This window comes from Symphodus melops (assembly GCF_947650265.1).
Source record: "Symphodus melops genome assembly, chromosome: 21".
Lineage (NCBI taxonomy): Eukaryota > Metazoa > Chordata > Actinopteri > Labriformes > Labridae > Symphodus > Symphodus melops.
Window position 1 is genome coordinate 10,913,999 of NC_136711.1, and position 19,874 is coordinate 10,933,872.

The following is a 19,874-nucleotide window of genomic DNA, read 5'->3' on the forward strand; positions in this document are numbered from 1 at the left end:
ATAGAAACACACACACCGCAGATAAGTGGATATTTTCCAATCGTCGGTTCATTGATGGTTTTATTCAAATTCTGTACAGTTATAAACAGATGCTTTGCAACAAGTAGTGAAAACCCTGTATGCACAATAAATAGACTGCTCTGCATTTTACAGGATACGTTTGAGTAAATAACATCAAATTCAATTAAAAAAAATAACTAACTGACTTCATTGCTCCTCTAACCAAATCTTTTCATGTAGAGCGAACAGTAAGTGCATGATATAAAGGTAATGAAGACGCACCACAATAAACATAAACAGAAAACCTAACAACTCCATATGTCTGAACTGCATATATCTCTAAAAACAAACACCAACACACAGACTATTCTACAGACAGAAGAGAGTAAGAATAATGTACACTTGCAAACAGTTCAAAAATAATATACAACGGCAGATGATAGTTGTCGTTGTTGGTGAGGTTAACCTGTGAGGAGAAAAAACACAGTTGAGTGGTCGGTGGAGAAAAAACACAACAAACTGAAAGTGATTCTTTTTCCTTTCAGTTCTCACCTTGATAGCCACTATTCCCAAAGAAGCCGTTCAAGTCATATTTTTCATTCTTTGCTCCTGAAGACAACGACAAAAACAACAACCGTTATTACGTTTGTGAATTACTGATGCATATATTGGACTATTACTTACGTTGGTTACATATTCTTTTCTGTTCAGTCTCTGTCTGGATTTAAATCTTTCACTTACAGGGGTAGTTTTGACTATTTGGGCATTCTTTCTTGCTTAGTACTAAACTACAAGACTGATACACAAGAGATGCCTCTTTTTATATGAATACATCGGAAAATTAACTCCAGTAGCCTCTTAGCTTCACTTAGCATTTATTTGTATGTAGAAAATTCACAACAAAATGTTCTCAAGACACGATGGCCTGACATGAAGAGGCCCTACAAGCTGTCTGCATGTTTAACTCTTTTTTTTACACTTTGCGTCCAATTTGAGCAAATTAGGTGTAACATTTAACTTAATGAGCTTTAAAGGTTCTGATCTAATCTACTACAAGCAACTCTTAGCTGTAGCTCTACATGGGCTTTCTAGATATAAGAACAGCATTGATCTTGTTAGAATCTCAAGCAAAACAATCTACAAAAAGCAAATCAATCTTTTTCTATAAGCAGCAGCACATCTCTACAAACATCACAGTGGACTTTTCTTGTGGGTTTCTGAGGTAACAAACAAGGTATACAGTAAAGTTAAACCGCAGTAATGTATTTAGAGGCTACAAGAAAAGTTTTTAGGTCAAGATTTGAAATAAAACTCATTTTCTTTCTCACATTATTTATGGAAACAACGTGACAAAAATGACATCCAAATCTAAACCCTATGAGTGACTATAAGTCAATTTATCCCTAAAACAAAACATCCTGAATTATTCATTCTTCCTCTATTTTACTGTTCCAGTGTTTCAACTTCCTTCCCATTGAACATTTTTGCAGGATCTCTTTACATTGGGTAACTGTGTTTTCACCTCATCTGGACTTGCCTTTTTGGTGAAAGTGCAGTTTAAGATGCTGCTGGATGTGGATCTGACGTGGCAGCTGCTGCTCATCATCATCATCATCATCATCAGGTTGATCAGGCAGCTGAAGCACACCCTGCATTTGTGTCGCTGGTGCAGAATCTAAGGTGAGGCTCGTCGTGCCTGCAGAGTCAGTAAAGTCCTCAACGCCTGCTTCATGTACGGCCTCAGGAGTGAAGGAGGAGTCTACCTGCATGTAGGACGGGGCAGAGGGGTAGGCCAGAGTGGAGCCAGGAGTAGGGGCTGCTGGGAAATTTACAACTTTTGGGACAGCAGAAAAGAAAGATAGGCACACAGGACAGAGGAGAAACAAAATGTGAATGTTTTTAATAATTTGAAGTACCTAACGTTTTTCACTCAATCTAGTGTTCTTAGTTTTACCTTCTGGCTGCACTTGTCCATTTATATAGCCAACATTTTCTGAGAGGGATAAACAGATGAACGTTACCTTATGTAGTGATGGGAAAAAAAACAATCATGCAGAAAAACAACTAACCATATCTATTAATCCCGTCTCCTTCAACTGCCGTCGCTTGAGTCGGTACCTCTCCATTCACTAAGAGATCAGGAAAAAAGAGAAAATAAGATGAAGCAAAATTTGGCTGCTGTAAATTATTTGTGCTGTGAAATATTTTCCATTACCCACCGAAAGATTTTACAGCTGAATCAGGCTCCACAGGAAGCTGTTCATAAGATAAGCCAGCCGTTTCTGTGTAAGACAAAAACTGTGATCAATGCATTTTTTTTTATCTTTACATTTCCAACTAAAAGGGGTCATAACACTAGTTCACCATAAATACCATATCCTCCTCCAGATCTGACTTCAGATGCAGATTCAAGCGGCTGTGACTGGTCGGGTCCCTGGTTACCTGAGGAGAGAAAACAAATTAAAATATATAGAGAAAAAGAATAATTGTTATCAAAATCACTGCTCTGTACCGTATTTACTGGAAGACTTTGTCTGACCCTGATAACCAAGAGCTTGAGGTGCGTAGGGAACTTCACCACCACCTTTGAAACCATACAGAGATGAGCAATTTAAATTCAATGGAAAAAAGACAGTTCGAGGACAGATTTCATGTGCGCTGAATCTTATTATATTTACCTGTTAATTTTCCATTTTGTCCAAGTCCAAGAGGCTCAGGCTGATATTGTGCTGCAGCTGGACCTATATGAAAACATTAACAAAACCAACAAAAATCAAAATACAAACAGCAGCAACGTAATAAATGCCTTTGGTTTCACAGCTCTGACTTTCTAGTAGACTTATCTAATTTGTCTGATTCCTTTTTTCATCAACTAATTATCCAATTATATAAAAACAAGTCAATCACTTTTGGAAATACAACATTTGTATTAACTTTTAGATTGGAAAAAAAAATTACACCTCTCTTCTATCTGTATAGAACATTTAAAGCTGCCAGCAGACAGCTAACTTAGCTGAACATTCAAAATAAGAAAAAGGGGCACCAGCCTATGTTACATTGATGTTTTCCTTTTGGCAGGAGAACGTACAAATAGGATATAGCAATTACATTACCATGGCAAGCTTGTTCTCCTTGTTTACAGTTTATGCTAAGCTAAACACTGTGTTTATTGTTATTGCATGGCCTGCGGAAAAGCCCTTACATTTCACTGCACATCTGTATGAGCACGTGACAAATAAAAATCTTGAATTAAATTAGCATCTAGTGTGCAGTCGTTTATATTAAACAAACAGGATTAGATTTTTTTTTTATTACCATATTTGCCATTAGATGTGGCTTCAGGACTCATTCCAGCTGGCTGAGCTTCATACGGCATTCTTCCATAACCTGTAGATGAACAGAAGAGATGAGATCATGGTTGAGAGGTGGGGAACAGGCAAGCAAAACCACAATAATGAAAAACTAATTATTTACCATATTTCCCGGCTGCGTGTCCGTTACTGCCAAGGCCGAGATTTTGCCAACCATTGGGGTACCCACCATAGCCTGAGCAGGGACAGAGAGAAAACAGGATAGAGCAAGAAAATCTCAAACTCAAGCCTTTTCAGAGTCGGGTATACATACATTTCAATATTCTTCCAAATTTCTATAACGTTCCTACAGTTAATCATTTTTGGGTGGGCCAAAAAACTGTCATCACACTGACCATATTTTGCTGGTACAGGATTCCCTCCAGCGCCACCATCAAGACCACCTGTAATAGTGTTTCATTGAATTATCATAAATATCTCGAGACAGACAATTGATTCTGGGCGGTTTGCCTCAAATTTGGAAACTCTACTTCTAGTACTGCACTTTATTATTGAAACACAACATTCATGCCTGTTAGTTTTTTTTAAGAAACATGACTCACCATATTTTCCAGAGGATTTACCATTACCAGCAGCGCCATAGGGACTTCCACCATATCCTGGACAGCAATGAGACAGATTATCCATTTGAGTACGATAGTACAATTGCAACTGATCAAGACCTACATGCAGTGTCCACCTATACAACCTTATATGAGAGCATAGACATACCATAACCATTACTTCCTCTGCTGATTTGCTGTCCACCAAACTGTAACCCACCGATGCCTAATAAGCATGGAGGGAGCGAAAAGCACTTGGTCGGTAAATAAATGATAGGGAAAGAGACATACTTGAAGAGGTTTAAGTTGTATGAACATTCCACTTTAAACTCATTGAGCCTCAGAACAACAACCTTCCCAAGATACAGTCAATTATGATGGAAGAGCACTCACCATACTTTGTGTTTGATGTCTTTGCACCCATTCCCAGAGGCTGACCGCCATCAGGCAAGCCACCCATTCCTAAAATATTGGAGAGGGTTTTGGTTGCATAAAAATAGTACTATTACTATTTTCATTATGATCATGAATACATTTTCTTACATCAGTGTCATGCTACAGATGTGTTAGACTCTTCCTGGAGGTTATTTTCTAATCAGGGTTCTATTTTATGATCCTAAGGATTTAAGAGATTTTGTGGGACGTACCACCGTACATGCTGCCGCTTTTTCCATTTGGACCAAGGCCAGCAAACTGAGGCTCGAACTGACTCATTCCTGTGTGAGTAAAGGAAGTAAACAACGATAGACCTAGCCACTGAACCCGAGATGTCCTGTGTATAAACATTATGGATTTAAGCCTTTCTTATCTTTAGCAACATACCCAACATATTCAATAATTCAACATCTGTTATAGTTTTTGCATGGCTCCTTTCATGCAAATGACACCACTATTACTGATAATAGTTTTAACAGGTTTACTGTTTCTGTTCTGGAGATTGCACTCTGGATTATCCTTCTTACAGGATAATCTCACTTTTCACTCGTGCTTAAGTCATATTTTTACATTCTCTCACCATCTAGTCCTGCAGGAATCACTGGAGCTCCATTGTAAGGCATGTGTCTGGCACCACCTGAAGAATCAGCAATTCATTGAACCATAATGCATTTGTTAAATTCTCTCTCTGCTCAAGTCTGTATAAGATTTACATCTTTAAAGATATCCACACTTGCCACCCATAATGTACCTGATTTGCCATTAGCAGTGGGTACACCTTGGCCAAAACCTGAACAAAGCAGAAATGGTATTTTGGTTACAATACAACATGAACAAATACTTTATAACTTCACTTCATAAAATGTAAATTACCAGCTAAATCTGGCTGAACACCAGCACCATAGCCATTTCCGTTTGCATACCCTGAAGACAAAACACCATTAATCAACTTCATGTGGACTAATTGAGACATGTAGGCTAAGATGATGGCCTGAAATAACGACACAAATCACATATTCAAAGTTAATGATCTAGTTGTGGGTTCATTTAATAAAGATCAAGAATTGCCTCCTTCACCCTGACCTGCATATCCTGAGGAAAAAAGGGAAATTCAAGAAAACCCCACTGTCTGCTTCAGCAGTGCACAATTATACTTTGATTTTCTTGCTTTAGTTTGCACACAAAATATCTACTGTATATTTGTATATCTGCCTTGGAAAGAAAGCATTCATCTGATGCTAATCATAAACGTTTCTAGCACATTTCCCCAACAACTATTTGTTACTTAAATAGAAAGTCAAAGTTGTGGTATGATCATACAGCTTCTTTTGGCAAACTTTGAAATGTGATATTGGGCTGTTTAGTTTAAGCTAATGGATAGTTTCTTTTAGTTTACAAGTGAAATTGCTAAACAATTTTCAATTGCTTATCCTTTAAACTGCACCTCCAAATGGATTTCCATATCCAGCTCCAAGGTATGCTCCTTGTCCATAACCTAAAGAATACACAACAAATATTAAACCACTCCCCTCGCTTTAAACTCAAAGCATTTCTTCGCCCTTTGAGGTCTACTGTCAGTTGAGTATCACTCACTAGGTTGCTGAGGTTTCCCTGCATAAGGATATCCAATTCCTGCAGACAGAAAGCCAAAGGAACATTTTCTTTAAGAATTTAAGAAGAAACTCTGAATAATATAATGGGGCAGGTATTTACACCACAGTACATATTACCAGCTCCATATCCATTGCTCAGTACAGGGACAGCTCCTGCTCCATAACCTTTGAACAAGCAAAACTTCATTTAGATTTAAAAGGCCTTTAAAAGCTTTTTCTTATGCAGTACATTTAAATCTCAGATGCAGGTCAGAAGTAAAAACAAAACGTTAACTTAAGCAGCACAGTGTCAGTGCACAATTAAGAACGAAAGGCAAGAAGTATCATTTTATTTTTGTAAAGGTGTCATACTTTTCGCTTAAAAAGATCAATAAGGTATCAATATGTTGCTTATCCTGAGAGACTAAAATGTAGGCCTACCCTCAATTGTCTGATGATAGCTTCTAAAAATGTTGCATAAAACAGCTTTTTTAATCATGCTTTGTACCTGGTTTATTTGCTTTGGCTGCTCCTCCATTTGGATATCCCCCTGCACTGGCACCATATCCTAAACAATGAAACACAATCACCAATCAGGCTTTCAGTCACGTCATTTTATAATCAAATTGCAGTATATTTTAAAAATCCAATAATCATCTGCAAAATGCAGACATTTGAAATGTATTCAAACAGAGAAGAAGAATAAATAGAGAATGAAGTATATAGCCTACCGTTGGGTTGAGAACCATATCCGTTGGGAACACCAGCTCCTGCTCCATAACCTAAAAATAAAATCACCAAATCTCTTAAAGCATAAGTAATAACAAAGGAAATTAGTTTTTTATATGCTTTGTCTACATATTCACTTGTGTATAAGTACCTTTTGTGTTTGTGCCAGCAGAAGCTCCAGCACCTCCATTATAACCTTAAAGTGTAAAACAACATGCACACTTTGACTCATTTCAAAGTAAACAAATAAAGGGTTACATGTATGTGGTCAACAAAAACTTTATACTTCAAACTCTCATGGCTCTTTTACTGATGTTTTACAGATAATAAAAAATAAAACAATGATTGAACCACAATGAGACCTTTGAAACGTTTGTTCTTAGTTCAACACATTGGTATTTAAAACCACACCCACTAACACACTATTGTTAGAATATCATACTCTTAATTTACCTGGTCGAGGTATCTTCATCCACTGGCCATCTGGTACTCCTGATGGTCCACAGTCTAGAACAAAAGAGTAAATATGTATTTTTAGGAAAATCTAGGAGTTCAAAGCAACAAATACACCCATGTGTGTCCAAACACCTGAGCAACCAACATCCAATCCAACAGACTAAAATATACGAATAAAATACTACTATTTTATCTGTGAGAGCCAATGCAATTAATGTTGCGTTAAATGTGTTCTTATTGAAAAAACGAGGACGAAATAAGAGGAGTCAGACCAGTCAAGTTCATTGGTGATTTGTACTACGGTAATTGCAGCATCCTGACATGCTAACAGTTTTAGGCTGAAGTTTTGAGGAACAAAGGCTCCTACTCAAACATAACGTGATACTGTTTGTAGGTTTAAATGACCTTGTCTGTCCACCAGGTGGCTAGTTAAGTAGCTTAGCATCGAACATTATTTCAGGTTGGGCTAGGTTACTTCATTTGTACCTGTCCTTAGTTTTGGTTTACAGTGAGGGAGAATCTTTAACGCACACAAGCACAAGACATGATAGACAAACGACCACAGTGCACAAAGCTAAACAGGCTAACCTTAAAAGCAGGTAAAAATATACCATTAGTAAAAACACCTGAATAAAGGTAAAAAATAAATAAATACCCATATAACATTGCTATTAGCATATTTGCAACAAGTCAAGATGAGATTGGTGTAAAACGTTTTGTTGGTTGGAAGAGTTTTCAATGAATTGAACAAAAAAAGTAAAGGGATCACTAATATTGTAACATTTCACTAAATTATAGTAGACTAGAATGGGCATTTCTGCTCGCAGATAATTTATAGATGGGTTAAAATAGAGAAATGTGTACCAGGTTTGTTTGGTTTTGCTCCCTGTCCCTTGGACATGGTGGGTACACCTCCGTTCTCTGAAAACCAGAGCAGACAGGATAACAGATCAGAGCTTTGATGGAAATGATCAACATACCATTCTCCTTAAAATGTTCAACTTGAAACACAGTTAAAGAAACACAAATCAGTGGGTTAAATGTTGGACTTCATGCATTGAATGGCCCACTTTGAGATTTAGAATTAAGGTCATAATTAACCACAAAGACACTTGGCCAATGACACACACTGCCAATGACACACACTGCACACTTTATGTCAAGTCGTAGGAGTGTTGTGGATTTATTAATTCATAACCTGTAACAAAGGTTTAAGCAAGATGACATTTTGGGAAGTCGTTTTTTTTTTAACCAAAAGTTAACCAAGGAAGAACATAAACTAGGTGAAGAAAATGAAGCCAAAGCCAGGAGAACTTTAGCTTAGCTTAGCTTAGCATAACGACTGAAGTATTATGAGTATATTTCATGGATAGAAATATAGTGGTATCATATAATATAATAAATAGAAATCATGTTTCCCAAAATGTCACTTTAAAAGTGACAAACTTGGTTATTTCAATAAAACAGTATGATGAGGGTTTCAACCACATTAAAGAAAAACAGGTCTGAACACAAGTTGTTGGTGTCTTCTGAGGCAAATCTGACAAGGACATGCAACACAGACAAGACTACCATTCTAACAGTTACAACCATGAGCACTAGCTAGGATTCACTCTCAAGTAAACAATTATATCATCATCATGATGAGGCGGCGTTAGGAAGTGACATTCAGTGGACATTGAACCATGCACTACAAGAATCGTTAAATACACCCTGTCCTAGATTACCAGTTGCCCCAGTTTCTTCTGCAGGTTGACCTTTGACCCCGGGCCTGTAAGGTCCCACCTCAGGCTGCCTCTTGATGTTTGTTTCCTCTGGTGTAATGTCAGGCACTCCCACAGGCAGAGCTTCTTCAAGTGTGATGCTATCTGTACTCTTAGCCGACACTGTTTCAGGCACAGCTTTGGTTTTCACGGATTTGGTGCTTTCAGGGACCGCGTCCCCTTCACTGTCCCCCCCATAAAGAACATCTGTCTCTGCACCTGTTTGCTCGGGCACAGCATCCCCAGTCACATAACCTAGAGGTTATACATTTTATATAAATATAAAAGTACATATACTATTTTACATATTTTCCGACAAAACGTTTGCAAATCATTTCTAATGCTGCTGCCATACAAAAAGAAAGAAATATGTGCAGAATCACTAAATCTACACAATACAACACAAAAATTCTTCTTTCAGAGCATCTGAAAGAAGAATATTATACACATTGTGCTTTGAGATTAAGATTTTCCTTTTTTGCTTTACGTTTGAGGTAGCAAAAGAAGAAAAGAAAAAGAAAAGAAGAAAATCATATGGTTTATCGAAGAGAAAAACTTCATACCAGTTATGTCTCAAACTGCAAATCCATGCTTCTAAATGTGTTCCCAACAACAAGCTCAATGTACAGGTTTATCTTTGGGGTACTTGCCTTGAGGTAGGACCGTTTCCGGCTCTGGTGCTGAGGCAGTCTGGTAAATCACAGTTCCAGGTCCAGATGTTACCACCTTTGGACCTTTGGGTGCTGGTTCAGGTGTGGGTTCTGGTGCAGGCTCTGGTTCTTGAGGAATCACTGGGGCCGGCTCTTGTGTAGCGAGAGGGATCAGCGGTGTCTTGTAGCTTTTTCCTACTGGCACAGGAGAGGGCAGTGTCTGATGCCTCTCTTGTGTCACCATAACAAGGATACCGTTGGTGGGCTCAGGGGTGACAGGCGCTGCAGCTTCAGTTAGCGCTTGTTGAGGGACTACCACCTCCTCTGGTGCTGCGCTGGGCTGCTCTGAAGAGAGAACTTCACCTTTAAGGTTTTTGCCATTTGCTGCCCCTGCGTTCTTTGCCCCTTTATCATAAGGCATTGTGCCAAAACCTAAGATTCAAAGAGAAACATTGATCAGATCAAAATTCTTAATGAGAATAAAGATGTGCAACAGAGATATTTAACACATGCAGAACATTTACCAGGATTGCCTGCTTTTACAAACTGTCCGTTCTGCACACCAGCAACACCACCATAGCCTATGAAAGAAGATGTTCAATAGATGCTGTATAAGGATAAAAATTGTGCTTTGAATTTATATGCATTTTTCTTTTACTGTCTTATTACATGGTGTTCTTGTTTCATTGCATTACAAACTTTATCTTACCATTTCCGAGTGATTTTGCCCCTTCACCAGTTGACACAGCTCCAGCTCCTTTGTTAGCTTGAGGTTTAGAGCCTCTGCTCGGGACTCCAAATCCTTCAAACAATGGTTTACAAAGCTCACAATGTCAGGTATGAATAATAATACTTGTTACTGAAATTCTATAAAAGACTGAAAATCAAAGCTGGAAGTTACCATTGAGTGCTCCTCCATATTGACTGAGTGCAGCACCATTTCTAACTCCATGACCTCAAGGATGAATAAAACAAGAATTAGGCAAGGCGGTCAATAGTAGACTAAATAAAGTGTAAGACATATGGACAAGTTTTTCCTTTTTAGTTCACATTTCTGAAACCAATAAACAAAACGCTGGGTTCAAAGAATCCATTTTTAGTCATTTGTTTAAACTTCTGTTTTTGTTTATCATAATGAAAGGCTCATTTATTTTAACTCTCCTCGTGCTAACATGTGAAGAGTAAATGCAAACACTCAATACAGGGACCTTAATAGTTCTCTGAATAAAGTTCTATACGTTTATAAAATTATAAATGTCCAATTATCCCTGCATGAGATGGAACCAGTTATATGTTTTTAAGTGACAGTCAGGTCATAAATTGAATTACAATGATTATATCATCTATTGTACTATGGTAGATGTAAACATCGTATTAGCGCATGTAAAAAAATAAATAAAATAAACTGGTTTTCACCATTGGGTTTGGCCCCATTTCCTTTGACAGCTCCAGTTCCATACCCTGGAGTCAAACATAAATATATCACAATAAAAAATTACATCAAAGGGTAACTAACCCCAAGACCACCTCTGTATTTGAGTATTAAGAAATGTTGTGGACCATCCTTACCATTAGGTTTAGCTCCATAGCCATTGGGAACAGCTCCGTTTCCAAAACCTTGAGATTAAATTAATAATTCAATAAATCTCGTGTGCACATGTACATTTTGTGACATGTTTGCAGTTCAAGTACTACCTGGTTGGGGTCTCATTGCACCTCCTCTGCTGGCTCCATATCCTGTTAAACATTCAGGAAAGGAAATTACTTTATACTGCTATTGAGATGTTAGCGCAATACAATCATCATCAATCATTACAAAGATCAGAAGAAGAAGAAGAGAAAGTCTTACCATTTGCTTTTGCACCATATCCATTTTGACCATTGCCATGTGCTAAAACACAAGATACATCAGAAAAAAGCTAATTTCAGAAATTTGCTGATATTTGAAACTATGCATGTGAAATATTTGTATATTAATTGTAATATTTAACTATTTGTTGTAATATTATATCTGTGAAACATCAACATTTCACTGAAATGATGGCACTCACCCCATGAGGTGGATCTGGCTTGAATATCATAAAAAGGTGAGAGACACAAGTGATACAGTAATATCTGTGGATACTTATTTACCTGGCTTTGCTGGCTTGTTAGCTCCACCCCTCGGGTATCCATAACCTGAACAGATTCATGAGAAACAGGATTAATTTACCTGATACTGTAAATGGAAAAGGAAAAAGATTCATACATTTCCTGCATGTTTACCCACCGTTTGATAAGGCTCCATTCCCATTAGGGGCTCTGGCTCCTGCATTACCTTTACAATAATAAAATAATATCAGCCCATTTTCGGAGAATCATGTCACATTTTATTTAGATGAATTCGATTTTACTGAACTGGACATTGTTTATTGGCGTACCATTGGGTTTTGTTCCATATCCATTGGAGCCACCAGCGGCAGCACCATAGCCTGAATTAATGAAGATGAAATGATGAATTAATCAAAAGGGTTTTATGGATGAACTTGTGATGTTAACATGACAATTTGATATACAAAATGCTTACCTTGCTTTGGTCCTTTCATTCCTCCGTTTCCATACCGAGGTCCCAGTCCCAAACCGGCACTACCAAAACCTCCAGTGTAGGCTAAATATAGATTATACACACATATTAGCACATGGCGTTTGTTTTGTATTCATCAATAAGTAAGTGATGTTACTGAACCCAGACATGTGACTCACCTCCCCTGGGTTGAGCCCCATAACCATTATAACCATTACTGCCATATCCTGGAAGACAATAATGAAGACCTTGTTAGAAGTATTTAAGGTGGTTAAAGGATAACAGTGTCAAGTTGTGGAACTCCCAGACCTCCCATCCCCACACCTGTAAATGACACACGCACACTCATATCAATATTGTGTCAAGATATCAGGGAATTCTCAGACAGCAATGAGGCAGAAGAAGAGTCACCTGCACCAAAAGGTGGTCGGCCAAAACCTTTCTTTGGCTGACTTCCAGCTGCAACCTGTCCTGTTTTATTAAGAGCAAATAGAAACTCTAAGTTTTATTCTGCCATATTCTAATAAAAACAACTGACATGTCATACCATTTGTTCTTGCCCCATTGCCGTTGGATGGTCCAGCTGCAGCTCCCTGTCCTGGAGAACCATTATTGTATTAAGTTATTTTACACTCTTCATACATAATCGTATATAAATGTGTTTAAAAGTCTGGTTTTGCTGACATTACCGTTTGTTTTAGCCCCATTTCCATTAGGCACACCAAATCCAGCACCATAGCCTGTAGTAAAGAGAGGGATTTTTCTTTTTTACAGTAAGAACTCAGCGCAACATTTTGCAAACTCTACCGATTCCTGGACTTTTGTTATGCATCAGTTCGATCAACCAAACATCTTAAAATGTTGGATGATGCTGAGACAGACTTTTGACAGCAGCTAACACATTCTTAAAGCAACTTTGAAATTAAAATCCCTATAAAGTCTGAAGGGTCTTTTGACCAAACACCAAAAAACGTATCCAACTCTTCTCTTCATCATTTAAACAGTGAAAAGCAGAAAATAATCAATTGGATATGTAATCAACCAAAGTTCTTTGTTTATTAGAAAACAAAGAAAATAATTCTTCGAAAAATATACATGTCAGTGGGCATCAAAACTCATACAGTATGACTACAACAACTAAAGACATGCAGTCAAATTCTATTTCCACTCACAGAGTCAACCCAAAATTAATCATGTATCATCGACATATGTTGAATTTCTATAATTCTGTGTAAAAATGTAGTCATGTCTATCAAACCCAACCCAACACTTTCTCCAGTACACCATCACATTTTTATACCGTTTCCTTTAGTTGCTCGTCCACCAGATCCTCCAGCATGTGAACCGAAACCTGTCAGTGAACAAGAAGTTGATCAGTGTTATTGTTCAGGGTGTGTGCGCGTTTCTGTGTGCATGACAAGAGTATGTTTTCATACCGTTGCCTTTCATTGGTTGTCCATTGGTTGGACCAGCTTGAACACCATGTCCTGTAATAGAGATAACAGTGTGGCAGTATTACAGCAAATGATCTTTACATGACTGATAGAAGATGTTTCAAAAAATATGTTTTTTTTAAAGCATCTAATGCCTTCCATCAGAAAATGTTGAAACTTTTGTATTTTGGTATTTCTGATGGTGTTGTTCCCAAAGAGGTAACAGTAATAAAACAGAAAGATGAAAAACAAACATTATAGAAACTACCCCACCATTGCCTTTCATTCCATGTCCACCTGCTGCAGCACCATTACCTGCAAATATAACACATTTTTCAATTACGTCAGTCAAAGCAAAAACATGGTAGAAATATTTTTTTTAAAGAAATGTTCTCTCACTGTTGGGTATAGCTCCGTTTCCAACACCAGCTGCCGCTCCATAACCTAAGAGCCAATGAGAGAAACAAATATCATTGTGTCTGCTTTGGTAAGATAATTGAAAAAAATAAAATAAAAATACACAACTACATAAAAACAATGTCAAAGTGATTCAATATATTTTGACAATAGTGTGATGTAAATAAGGCAAAATGTCAACAATTTACAAATGGCTCATGTTGAATAAGTGATCATTTTAATCTTTCTGCTATAATAAAGTATCAAATCAAAATACCGTTGCCTTTACTTCCTTGTCCACCGTATCCACCAGCCTGAGCACCGTAGCCTGCAACACAAACAGTTTTTGTAAATGTGTCCATGTATGTTTGGGATTGTACACATGTCCTTAATGATAATGCAGATGTTGCATACCGTTGCCTTTCATTGGTTGTCCATTGGTTGGACCAGCTTGAACACCGTGTCCTGCAATAGAGATAACAGTGTGGCAGTATTACAGCAAATGATCTTTACATGACTGATAGAAGATGTTTCAAAAAATATGTTTTTTTAAAAGCACCTAATGCCTTCATTCAGAATATGTTGAAACTTTTTATATTTGGATATTTCTGAGGGTGTTGTCCCAAAGAGGTTTGTATGTACATAAGACTAACAGTCAACAATTTACAAATGGCTCATTTTGAATAGTTATATTTGTCATCTTTCTGCTATAATAAAGTATCAAATGAAAATACCGTTGCCTTTCGTTCCTTGTCCACCGTATCCACCAGCCTGAGCACCGTAGCCTGCAACACAAACATTAAATTCAACCATTGTTGCTCAGTTTTTGTGAATGTGTGTTTGGGATTGTACATGTCCGTGATGACAATACAGATGTGGCATACCGTTGCCTTTCATTGGTTGTCCATTGGCCGGGCCAGCTTGAACTCCTTGTCCTGAAATGAAGATCACAGTATTAATACAAAACAGCAAATCATTTTGGAGTTTAATCATCATTTTTCAAATATAGATTTAAATGGTGGAGAATTTGTTTTACACAACCGACCCTTTGAGTAAGCTCCATTTCCATTGGGTAAAAATGCTGGACTTCCTCCTGGTTTAGAGAAAGTTGGAAAACAATGACTGTGATACAGAGTTGTGTGCATAAGGAAACAAAAACTAAATAGATTCCCTTTGAAACATGTGATTAGTGTCAGTTGGTTTTAGCAGTAGAATAAGCTGCTAATCAATTTGCATTTGCTGCCATCTGTTGGTTCAATGTTATATTCAATAGTGGAAAGGAAGAAAACAAACCCTGTGATTTGCCACCCTGTCCGTTTCCAACACCAGCTGCAGCTCCATAACCTAAGAGCCAATGAGAGAAACAAATATCATTGTGTCTGCTTTGGTAAGATATTTGAAAAAAACAACAACATAAAAACAACAATTACATGAAAACAATGTCAAAGTGATTCATTATATTTCGGCAATAGTGTGATGTAAATAAGACAAACTGTCAACAATTTACAAATGGCTCATGTTGAATAAGTGATCATTTTAATCTTTCTGCTATAATAAAGTATCAAATCAAAATACCGTTGCCTTTACTTCCTTGTCCACCGTATCCACCAGCCTGAGCACCGTAGCCTGCAACACAAACAGTTTTTTGTAAATGTGTCCATGTATGTTTGGGATTGTACGCATGTCCTTAATAATAACGCAGATGTTACATACCGTTGCCTTTCATTGGTTGTCCATTGGTTGGACCAGCTTGAACACCATGTCCTGCAATAGACATAACAGTGTGGCAGTATTACAGCAAATGATCTTTACATGACTGATAGAAGATGTTTCAAAAAACATGTTTTTTTTAAAGCACCTAATGCCTTCATTCAGAATATGTTGAAACTTTTTATATTTGGATATTTCTGAGGGTGTTGTCCCAAAGAGGTTTGTATGTACATAAGACAAACTGTCAACAATTTACAAATGGCTCATTTTGAATAGTTATATTTGTCATCTTTCTGCTATAATAAAGTATCAAATCAAAATACCGTTGCCTTTCGTTCCTTGTCCACCGTATCCACCAGCCTGAGCACCGTAGCCTGCAACACAAACATTAAATTCAACCATTGTTGCTCAGTTTTTGTGAATGTGTGTTTGGGATTGTACATGTCCGTGATGACAATACAGATGTGGCATACCGTTGCCTTTCATTGGTTGTCCATTGGCCGGGCCAGCTTGAACTCCTTGTCCTGAAATGAAGATCACAGTATTAATACATAACAGCAAATCATTTTGGAGTTTAATCATCATTTTCAAATACAGATTTAAATGGTGGAGAATTTGTTTTACACAACATACCCTTTGAGTAAGCTCCATTTCCATTGGGTAAAAATGCTGGACTTCCTCCTGGTTTAGAGAAAGTTGGAAAACAATGACTGTGATACAGAGTTGTGTGTATAAGGAAACAAAAACTAAATAGATTCCCTTTGAAACATGTGATTAGTGTCAGTTGGTTTTAGCAGTAGAATAAGCTGCTCATCAATTTGCATTTGCTGCCATCTGTTGGTTCAATGTTATATTCAATAGTGGAAAGGAGGAAAACAAACCCTGTGATTTGCCACCCTGTCCGTTTCCAACACCAGCTGCAGCTCCATAGCCTTAAAATATTACATAAAATAAAGATTAATTTTTTTTTTTTTTTAAATCATCACTTTGCTAAAATAATATTAAAATAAGAACTTTTACTTACCCTTTATCCCTCCTTCATTGGTCACACCAGCAGCAGCTCCAGAGCCTTAAACAGATCAGGAAACATGATTTTCAAATCAAAGTAAGTCCATCTTAAAACCCTTTTTTTTTTCTCAGAACAGAAATCTGCACACAAAAGAATACACACCCATTCCTTTTGTTGGGTATCCACCATATCCATTTTGTGCACCCATTGCCTGACCCACATCTGTGAAAAATAATTCGTCAAAAATTGAAACGGGGGGGGGGGGAAACAAAAAAAACAAAAACATTTTTTGACGAGCAATATTTAGCATGAATCTACCTTTTGATGGCATCAGAATTCTTCCTACACCTCCACCATTGTTACCTGAAAATCATAACAACAGCTGTGAAGCTAATTGCTAAATGAAATCCGACTAACGCTTAACTGTGTGGTTTTAAAAAGACGAAAGTGAAGAGAATGTATTTACCATTGAGTTGTGGCCCATGTCCATTGGATATTCCAGATGCAGCCCTGTATCCTGTAACACAGCACATTTGTTTTCAATTTATAACATATCTACAGGCATCTTTCTCTTTACTACACACAAATCTACCATTCCTAGCATGAACCTAACAGCCAATTTCAATAACAGAGACAAAGCAACAGTCAAAAAGTCACCAAAACATTACGTACAAATATTAATAATCATGTTATTTGGTTGTTTGTTTGGTCCAACAGTAAGTAAGTATCAATGTATTCTTTATTATTCACATGACTTGGACCCAACATAAATGCATCAGCATTGATTGTACTACAACTTTGTTTACTTTCTTTAATGGTTTGATAAAAGATGAAATCATCCTGAGACTTGCAGTAACAGTTTTCCCTTCTCAGTTGTTAAACTTTTAAGACTTGTGATTGTGAAAGTTGGATTAATTATTTTGGGGATTTGGGATTCTTTTTTTTTTTTTTTAGCTAAGTAGGATAGCTTGGATGTAGGATGCAATATGATGAGTTTTGCATCACATGAAGAAAACTTTCAAGCAAAGAAAAATAAATGTTTCTCGTCTCAGGGCAAAATGAGGGTTGGATTCACGACCATTCAACACTACTACCATGTTTCTAATGATACACAGCTTCATGCAAATGGGTGAAGCATCCCTTTAATTTATAACCCCATGTCTACCATGCATTTTGGTAATGTTTGATGTAAGTAAGAGGATTTAAGTAAGACAAGTTGTAATCATTATGTTAATATTTATTGTAGTTATTATTAAATGAACAAACTTAACTCATTTATATTTCATTTCTATTGGGAGATATTGGTTGGATGTTATCCTATTTTTAAGACAAAAATGTTTTGTTTTTTTCATATACAGTATGGCGTTCCTTTTTAAAAACCAAGAGGTACAGCCCTCATCACAATCATCTTGTAGTCACTACGTTATAATAACCACTGCTGCTGGTTACTCAGAAGTCAGCTGAGCATTTTTAAGAAGAAATGAGCGGGGACTGTGCAAAAGTGAAAGGAGCGACTGTGCACATGCAGTAAAACTATTCTCTTCTCTCACAGAGGGATGTTAAATTTAGACGCCCGCTGCCACTAAAGCAGAGCTGCCTTTGATTTCCCAAGCAGAGACCGCCACTTAAGAGGAAAGAATATAGTTGTTTCACATCACAAGAAAGAGACCTCCGAGGATACCAAAGAGCGACAGAGTAAGTATTTCTAATATTTCAGTTTAACAGGATCGTTTGAAATTTAACAGGCAAACCAGAGCAGCTTAAAGACAGCTGTCCCATCTTTTTTTTTCCTTTTCTATCTCTGCAGGATCTCACACGTTCTCTGCTCAAGAGTGAAGTGGACAGCCAGCATGTAACACAACATGATAGAGTTTAAAGACTTCTAATTAATTACATTCATTAGTCCACTCATATAAGGGTGCTATTTTTTTAAGATTTATTTTTGGCCTTTATTAAATAGAGATAGGACAGGGGACAGAGTCAGAAATCGGGGAGAGAGGCCGAACGACATACAGGAAAGAGGCCACAGGCCGAAGTCAACAAGGAGCAGATTTAATGTAGTGTATTTTCCTTATTTAACTTTTTGGGGGAATCATTTTTCAGGTTTCCACACCCAGGTAATGTAGCATAACATGGGCTCCTGTAAGTCTTAATAATGAAGACTGATCAATAGAGACCAAGAGCAGTAAATCAATGCTTGCTCACTGACACAGACCCCATCAAGTAGTGAATTCCTCATGAACAAACCTGAGTAACTCCACACATGGGATAAATTTACCCTTTTCACTTAACTGTCAAATTTCTTGATTTTCAGTCATTCTAACAAAGGAAGTCCTATAGCCTCTTCCAATGACTTATATTACTTCTATATTTTGTGTTATCATACACATGAAAGTAAATCTTATGTAAAAATTACTTTAATGACAGTTCTCACATTATCTTAGATAAGAAACTGAGCAGCCGCCTCCACCTCTGCACTCTCACCTGTTGTGTGCGCCGTCCTCGCCAACCAAAGGACCACCGTGCCCTGAAGAAGTATCTGTCCCAACATAGTGGACCTGGAGGAAGAAACCCAAAACGCTTCACCAAAAATTCACCAGCAGAGCGAGGATGAGGAAGGTGAAGCTGGTGTGGGTTACGTACCCTGATTGTAAGGGTCTCATATACACTCTGGTCTGGGGGCGTCCCTCCTCCTTTGCATAGATGCTCCTCTTCTGCAGACCTTCCCCCACTGCCAAGGAGTACACACACTAACTAAATAATTGGTCATTTAAAGTACATTAACACTTAAGAGGGAGAGAGAGGAGCAAAGAGAGGGAGGTCATCTGTGTGGACACTGACTGATGAGCTCTTGACAGGTTAAGTTGTTTATACAGATATCAGTATTACTTTCTCTCTAATTCATGACTGTTTCCATATACTGTAGGTATCCATCTTTGCAGTATTTTCAATTAAGGAACTCTTATTAGGGTTTCTTATAATATATACGATACATATTAAAATAAACATTTTACAAGCAGGAGCAGGGCATGGAACAAAAACACTAAACAGTTAAAAGTTAAACTTTAGTTTAGTCAAGCTAGAGCAGAATAACATCTCATACCCACCGAGGACATCTGTCACTTAAAATAGTTGGTATTGCCAAAGGTGAACTAGTGACTTTAAAGAATGGTTCTTTAAAAAAAAAAAAATATTAAAAAGTCTGATTCTTTTTGGAACTTCATG

At 37.4% G+C, this 19,874-nt stretch overlaps 2 protein-coding genes across 2 annotated transcripts; both read right to left on the bottom strand.

Annotated features, from left to right (window-relative positions):
• Positions 1-42: 42 nt before the first annotated feature.
• On the bottom strand, positions 43-12,335 carry cmn (calymmin; the record flags this gene model as incomplete). The annotated part of the gene is made up of 41 exons (XM_079372368.1): positions 43-466; positions 553-609; positions 1,538-1,834; positions 1,955-1,993; positions 2,070-2,129; positions 2,220-2,282; positions 2,374-2,442; positions 2,513-2,584; positions 2,679-2,741; positions 3,316-3,387; positions 3,475-3,546; positions 3,707-3,754; positions 3,914-3,970; positions 4,083-4,139; positions 4,307-4,375; positions 4,561-4,629; positions 4,929-4,985; positions 5,100-5,138; positions 5,222-5,272; positions 5,793-5,843; positions 5,942-5,980; positions 6,079-6,126; positions 6,449-6,508; positions 6,672-6,722; positions 6,821-6,865; positions 7,123-7,176; positions 7,990-8,112; positions 8,853-9,143; positions 9,539-9,970; positions 10,063-10,119; positions 10,248-10,340; positions 10,440-10,493; positions 10,955-10,999; positions 11,108-11,155; positions 11,234-11,275; positions 11,388-11,429; positions 11,672-11,716; positions 11,808-11,855; positions 11,959-12,009; positions 12,105-12,185; positions 12,281-12,335. Coding segments are annotated over 41 exons (3,171 nt in total), but the record flags the coding sequence as incomplete, so codon positions are not given.
• Positions 12,336-12,372: 37 nt separating this feature from the next.
• On the bottom strand, positions 12,373-16,984 carry LOC306842243 (uncharacterized protein; the record flags this gene model as incomplete). The annotated part of the gene is made up of 23 exons (XM_079372369.1): positions 16,968-16,984; positions 16,812-16,871; positions 16,665-16,709; positions 16,522-16,572; positions 16,274-16,321; positions 16,114-16,164; positions 15,964-16,014; positions 15,644-15,694; positions 15,506-15,556; positions 15,224-15,274; positions 14,976-15,023; positions 14,815-14,865; positions 14,665-14,715; positions 14,345-14,395; positions 14,208-14,258; positions 13,934-13,978; positions 13,808-13,849; positions 13,538-13,588; positions 13,402-13,452; positions 12,791-12,841; positions 12,649-12,699; positions 12,513-12,572; positions 12,373-12,425 (listed from the first exon to the last, which is right to left on the bottom strand). Exons 1-23 carry the CDS (start codon positions 16,978-16,980, stop codon positions 12,373-12,375), a joined length of 1,128 nt encoding a protein of 375 aa, XP_079228495.1. The 5' UTR covers positions 16,981-16,984.
• Positions 16,985-19,874: the final 2,890 nt, after the last annotated feature.